This window comes from Anolis carolinensis, unplaced genomic scaffold, assembly GCF_035594765.1.
Source record: "Anolis carolinensis isolate JA03-04 unplaced genomic scaffold, rAnoCar3.1.pri scaffold_11, whole genome shotgun sequence".
Lineage (NCBI taxonomy): Eukaryota > Metazoa > Chordata > Lepidosauria > Squamata > Dactyloidae > Anolis > Anolis carolinensis.
Genome location: NW_026943822.1, coordinates 18068769 through 18075993, shown reverse-complemented (window position 1 = coordinate 18075993; position 7225 = coordinate 18068769). Strand labels below are relative to the sequence as shown.

At 42.9% G+C, this 7225-nt stretch overlaps 1 protein-coding gene across 2 annotated transcripts in view; it reads left to right on the top strand.

Moving 5' to 3' along the window:
* Positions 1-1738: 1738 nt before the first annotated feature.
* The window catches only part of myo5c (myosin VC), a 39691-nt gene continuing 34204 nt past the window's right edge, over positions 1739-7225 (top strand). The window contains exons 1-2 of one of the 2 annotated variants that reach the window (XM_062963470.1): positions 1739-2094; positions 3267-3327. In XM_062963470.1, coding sequence (XP_062819540.1) covers positions 3289-3327 — 39 coding nt within the window. In that variant the 5' untranslated portion in view covers positions 1739-2094; positions 3267-3288. The remainder of the gene's footprint in view (positions 2095-3266; positions 3328-7225) is intronic. The other variant, XM_062963471.1, reaches the window with a different exon arrangement.

The window sequence follows — 7225 nt, the reverse complement described above, 5'->3', positions numbered from 1 at the left end:
TCTGGATGGGGGTGAACTACAACTCCCAAAATCAACGTCAATTCTCCCCAAACCCCTGCAGTATGTTCAGTTGGACATGAGGGTTCTATCTGCCAAGTTTAGTGCCGGTCCATGGTCGGTGGGAAGTCACAATATCTCTGGATGCGGGTGAACTGCAACTCCCAAAAAAAATCATTGTAAATTCCTTCCAAACTTCTGCAGTATATCCAGCTGGTTATGGGGGTTCTATGTGCCAAGTTTGGTCCTGGTTCATTATCGGTGGGGATCACAGTATCTCTGAATGCAGGTGAACTACAACTCCCAAAATCATGGTCAATTTGAAAAAGGCTTTGTTTGTTTTGGGAAGTTGGGAAAGTTTCGTAATGTGTAACGCTATTTATTATTAAAAAGTCGATCTTTCATTTTGTTTTTTAAGTCTAGTCCTATAGATAAGGCATAAGGATGTGGGTGAACTACAGTTTCCAAAAACTGGGTCAATCATTCCCCGACCCCACCAGTATTTAAAGTTGGTCATATTGGGTTTGTGTGCCATGATATGTTGTCAGATGGGTTCAGTCCTCTCTGGAGGCAGGGTGAACTATAAGTCCCAGGTTCCAGGGTCAGACCCCCCCCCCCCCCCAAATCCCTCCAGTATGTTCTATTGGTCACCAGGGTTCTGTGTGGCAAGTTTGGTCCAGGTCTGTCATTGGTGGGGTTCAGAATTTGCTCTGGATGCAGGGTGAACTACAACTCCCACATGAGTGGGTCAGTCCCCCCCCCCCCCGCCCCAAAGTCCTCCAGTATGTTCTGTTGGTCATCAGGGGTTTTTATGCCAAGTTTGGTCCAAATGTGGACTCAAATAATTCATTTCAAAGCAGATATTGTGGATTATCCACCTTGATATTCAGGATTGTATGGCTGTGTGGAAGGGGCCTGGGTTATCTGAGACCACACTACCATATTGTAATCCAGTTCAGAGTGGATTCTTTCTGTGTGTGATTAGGATACAGTAGTGTCTCACTTATCCAACACTCGCTTATCCAACGTTCTGGATTATCCAACGCATTTTTGTACTCAATGTTTTCAATATATCGTGATATTTTGGTGCTAAATTCATAAATACAGTAATTACTACATAGCATTGCTGCATATTGAACTACTTTTTCTGTTAAATTTGTTGTTAAACATGATCTTTTGGTGCTTAATTTGTAAAATCATAACCTAATTTGATGTTTAATAGGCTTCTCCATCTCTCCTTATTATCCAACATATTTGTTTATCCAACATTCTGCCGGCCCGTTTATGTTGGATAAGTGAGACTCTACTGTGTAAAAGATAAAGGTTTCCCCTGACGTTAAGTCCACTCATGTCTGACTCTGGGGGTTGGTGCTCATCTCCATTTCTAAGCCGAAGAGCCGGCGTTGTCCATAGACACCTCCAAGGTCATGTGGCCACTGGCGTGACTGCATGGAACGCTGTTACCTTCCCGCCGGAGCAGTACCTATTGATCTACTCACATTGGCATGTTTTTGAACTGCTAGGTTGGCAGAAGCTGGAGCTAACAGCAGGCGCTCAATACACTCCCCGGGTTTGAACCTGGGCTCTCTCGGTTTGCAAGTTCAGCAGCTCAGCGCTTTAACACACTGAGCCACCGGAGGCTCCTTGTGTGATTAGGAATGCGCCACAAATTGGATGAAATGGGCCAAATTCCTCACAGTAAACACTTGTTCCCTCTTTTGTTTCCTGAGGTATTTGTTTGGCATCTCCCACCCCTTTGTGCCCTTAAATGCTCCACGGTTTCCTTCCTGAGGGGACTGAAGGGGAAATGTCATTGAGAATCATGTCTTTTTGTAGGAGTGGGGGAGGCAAGGCCTTCGTTTTTTTTTCCTGAGGTAAAAAACTTCACCTGAGGCCTGAAGCCCGCCCCCATGGCAGGCACGGCCCTCAGCAAACTTTCCTCAGAGGGAGAGAAAGAGAAGGAGGAAACTTCCATGGCGGCCTGAGGCCCGTGAGGGAGGGAGGGAGGGCAGTGAGGGCCAGGCTTCTGAGGAGAAGAGTCGCCCATATTCCTCTTTCTTCGCCTTCCCTATGGCGCTGGCCGGCCTCTACACTCAGGTAAAGAGGGAGAGAAGGGCGGGAAGGGAGCCGGGCAGGTGCAGACAGCTCACTGCTTTCAAGGCCTCACCTCTGTGAAGCTATGTGTGGTCAAAGGCCTATTAATGGTCGGAATGAATGGCTTGCTGTGAGTTTTCCATGTTCCAGAAGCATTCTCTCCTGACGTTTGAACCCCTAACCCCTCCCCCCTTGGCTACAGCCCTTCCTGGGGGAATCCTTTGTTAGGAAGCGGTTTTTTTTTTTCCATGTCAGGAGCAACCTGACTTCAACAGACTGGAGTTCTTTCTCCTATTTCTCCTGCTTGTATTAAAAGACTCTAAAATCAGGACAGTAAATAAAGAGAAACACTCAGAAAACAGGGGAAATCCGGGTATGAAACAATCAGGGCCAGCTTTTTTTTTCATGTCAGGAGCAACTGGAGTTGCTTCTGGAGTGAGAGAATTGGCCGTCTGCAAGGACGTTGCCCAGGGGACATGGCCCGGATGTTTCGATGTTTTACCATCCTTGTGGGAGGTTTCTCTCATGTCCCCGCATGGAGCTGGAGCTGATAGAGGGAGCTCATCCGCACTCTCTCCGTGTGGGATTTGAACCTGGCAGCCTTCAGGTCAGCAACCCAACCTTCAAGTCACAAGGCTTTTATCCCCTAGGCCATCGGAGGCTCCAACACATCCCAACAAAGGATTCTCCCAGGCAGGAAACAGCCAGACTTTGAAGCTGCAATGCTAATCAAGGTGGCCAAAGGCAACATTCACACTTGCCTCCAACAGACAGGCTTTCTTTCTCCCACTCTGGACATCATTCCACAGATATATAAACCCCACTTGCCTCGTTTCCAACAGACCTCACAACCTCTGAGGATGCCTACTATAGATGTGGTGAAACGTCAGGAGAGAATGCTTCTGGGACATGGCCATACAGGCCAGAAAACTCATAGCAACCCAGTGATTCCAGCCATGAAAGCCTTCGACAAGGGGTTTATTATTGCTGGTTGTTACAGTTCAGTGCAGCCTCATCTTTACTTTGTAGCAAAATTCTTGAACACAAAACAAACTGTGTTTACGATTGCAAAGCATTATTGTAACACTTTGGAGACCGATTTGGGTTTTACCCACATTTCTGCATTTATGTAAACTATGAAAGAAGTGGGTAGCATATGCTTTTTTTCCTTTCAGGTGGTCTCAAAGGTGCTCCGAAATGCCTTTGCATAGTGATAATCCAGACTCACATGGCCAGGTTTGTGCCTAAGATTGTGTCAGGAGGATTCAGAACAAAGAAGGGAGTGGCAAGGGGGAAAAATACCTTGTTTCTTTCCTGCCATATGGAGTTGGGCAAAGCTGACGCGGAAGACATGTAACATTTTTCCTTAGAATGTTTAGCAAACAAGAATGTGGCACTGAGTCAGGTGTCTGTCCGGGCGATGAGGAAATCCTGACTCCGAAGAGGAAGAGAAGGAAAGCTAAAGAGACCAAACTCCTGTGATGTCAAACTGTATTAAGTCTACAGTGTAGATCAGGCACGGGCAAACTTCGACTTGGTTTTGGACTTCAACTCCCACAACTCCTAACAGCTGGTAGCCTGTTAAGCATTGTGGGAGTTGAAGTCCAAGCTGAAGTTTGCCTATGCCTGGTGTAGACGCATCCCAATGCTCAAACCACCACATCAAGCTGGGTCTTCCTTTGTGGAGTGTTTAGAATAATACAGTAGAGTCTCACTTATCCAAGCCTCGCTTATCCAAGCCTCTGGATAATCCAAGCCATTTTTGTAGTCAATGTTTTCAATACATCGTGATATTTTGGTGCTAAATTCGTAAATACAATAGAGTCTCATTTATCCAAGCTGCGCTTATCCAACATTCTGGATTATCCAAGCCATTTTTGTAGTCAATGTTTTCAATACATCGTGATATTTTGGTGCTAAATTTGTAAATACAGTAATTACTTTGTAATTAATTTGTTGTATAACATGATGTTTTGGTACTTAATTTGTAAAATCATAACCTAATTTGATGTTTAATAGGCTTTTCCTTAATCCCTCCTTATTATCCAAGATATTCGCTTATCCAAGCTTCTGCCGGCCTGTTTAGCTTGGATAAGTGAGACTCTACTGTATATTCTTCCAAGGAGCAATATTTGCTGAACTTAATGGAAGTGAATGGACATTAAAAATGCAGAAGATTAATCTCTAAATGTAATTTAAAGTTATTATATATATATGTGTGTGTGTGTGTGTGTGTGTGTGTGTGTGTGTGTGTCTCCTGGCCTTCCCTCCAGAACTAAAGGTCAAGGAAACTTAAAAATAAAAGAGCTACAGATAAAAAAGTATCTACATTTTTTAAATTGTTAAAATATAGTTAAAACTATAGAATTAAAACAATTCAAAATATTAAAAAGTGCTTCCATTCACCAATGTTTCCCAGACTTTAGTCTTCCAGGTGTTTTGGACTTCAGCTCCCAGAATCCTTGATCATTGACCAGGGCAGCTAGGGTTCCAGGGAGTTGAATTTATTTATTTATTTGCTGTATTTATATTCCGCCCTTCTCACCCCGAAGGGGACTCAGGGCGGATCACATTATACACACATAGGGCAAACATTCAATGCCCATAAACACATCGAACTGAGACAACAGACAGACAGACGCAGAGGCAATTTAACCTTCTCCTGAGGGGATGTTCGATTCTGGCCACAGGGGGGAGCATCATCATCCACTCTGACGGCACTTCCTCATTCCAGGTCGTAAATTAGTTAAACATGCCTCCCCACTTTTTTTATAAGTGGTACCTTATTTCCTACTTAATAGATGCAACTATCTTTCAGGTTGCTAGGTCAGCAACGAGCAGGGGCTATTTTTTTTTATTTTTAATTGACAGGTGCTCACCCCACCACGGGCTGGCCTCAAACTCATGACCTCATGGTCAGAGTGATTTATTGCATCTGCTCAACAGCTTGCGCCACAGCCAGGCCCCTGGAAGGACTAGAGTTTGGGAATCATTGAGCTAGATACAGAGAATGAGGAGGAATGGGAAAGGAAACAGCCATATAATCCAGAATATCAAGGCAGAAAATCCCACAATATCTGCTTTGAACTAAGTTTTCTGAGTCCACACTGCCATGTATTCCAGTTCAAAGCGGATAATGTGGGATTTTATTCAGCTGTGTGGAAGGGGCTGGACAGGTGTAAAACTATTTTATAAAAAGCCAATATTTTTATGCTCATTTATATTCTTTGCTCATTTGTATTCGTCATCCCTTTATCTGGAGGTGGGGAAAGGGGAGGATGAGTGTGACTCAATCCAAAAGTACACAGCTTTGTGTTTGCTTGTAAGGCAGGGTCGATTGATCTCTAGGTGGCTCATTACATTTACCAATGGAGGTACCAGGAATAATCTGTTTTATAACTAAATCTAGTTAGAATAATATTTGGAAGTATGTTGGAAGTTGAAACCTATTGCAGAAGATGCCTTTTACCCAGGCTGTAATTGAGGCATACCAATAGCAACAACAATAACAGCAGTGAAATTTTATTTGCCATCCATTCAGCCGCTGACACAAGGAGCACTAACTGCTTTTATGAAACAGCAACTGAGTGAAAACATATTTCTTTGAGCAATGTGTTTCTAAACCAGTTGGCTGTGTGGGAGCCAGTCAGCTGGTTATATAAATATGATGGGAAGCTAGCCAGCAGAATGTGGGCCTTGGTGGTTATAAAAAAGGGAGAGTAAACCTACTTGGATAAAATTCTGTAAACGCTCCATCCTTTATTCTATTATGGCATGAATGCTTTAAAAATAATCAGCTAAACTCTACAAGACTCATGGGCTCCTGTAGTGCTGTTTAATGGCATCTTTGTGCTTCAGTACAATAACATCTGCAATAATTTCATTTCAAATATGTTTTTGAAAGAATGAGATAAAGTGTCATCAGTAACAAAGATCTGGAAAAGGCAAACACAGTGATTGAATGAGTACAATCATCATCTGTCGTTCTGGTTATCTCTTGTCAAATAGCATTGCACTCCACATCGCAATTATTTGCTGCATCACAGCAAAAAATGCTTTCAATTTGCATCTGATCATATTCTTTCAGCACATTTGTGGATCTGGTATCTTCTCTACTCCAGCTACCTGTTCACTATGTTTTAGTTCAGGAGAGAAACCACAAGAGTAAAGCTAAGACTCAAACTAAACATAAGGATGCCAAACATCCTTTGGGTCTGGAAAACAAGCCCTATGAAGAGCGGCCTAAAGAGCTGGGCATGTTTAGCCTGTAGAAGAGAAGGCTGAGAGGAGACATGATGAGAGCCATGGATCAAGATGTGAGGGGAAGTCATAGGGAGGAGGGAGCAAGCTTGTTTTTTTCTGCCCTGGAGACTAGAACATAGAACAGTGGTTTCAAACTTCAGGAAAGGAGATCCTATCTGAACATTAGGAAGAACTTCTTAACTGTGAGCGCTGTTCAGCAGTGGAACTCTCTGCCCCGGAGTCTGGTGTAGGTTCCTTCTTTGGAAGCTTTTAAACAGAGGCTGGATGGCCATCTGTCGGGGGTGCTTTGAACGTGATTTTCTTGCTTTTTGGCTGGGAATTGGACTGGATGGCCCACAAGGTCTCTTCTAACTCCTCGTATGAAACACATTTAAACCCAAGTCTGTTCCAGTCAGGCATAGAATTAGATATAGAAGGAATAAATCTAAAAATACCTTATCACAAATATTGCATTCTTAACCCTAAAGAAAATATTCCATAAATCAATAATAAAACACCTCTACTTTTGAATATTCTAGTTGGGAGTAAGAATTGTGTTCTGTGTGTTCTTGGACTAATATAATAATAATAATAATAATACTTTATTTATACCTCGTCACCATCTTCCCAACGGGGACTCGGGGCGGCTTACATGGGGCCATGCCCAAAACCATACAATATGACAGAATATAAAACAACATATCATAACACAATTTAACAATACAATAAATAATAACATACATTACAACCCAAAATTCAGAAAAAGCAATAAAAACCAGGGCAGGCCACATGAACACTAAGTTAAAACTCGGTGAGAAAGACATATGAATAAAACCATGGGGAGCAGGGACATAAAATAGTGGAACAGTCTAGAAGATAGATATCCCAAGGG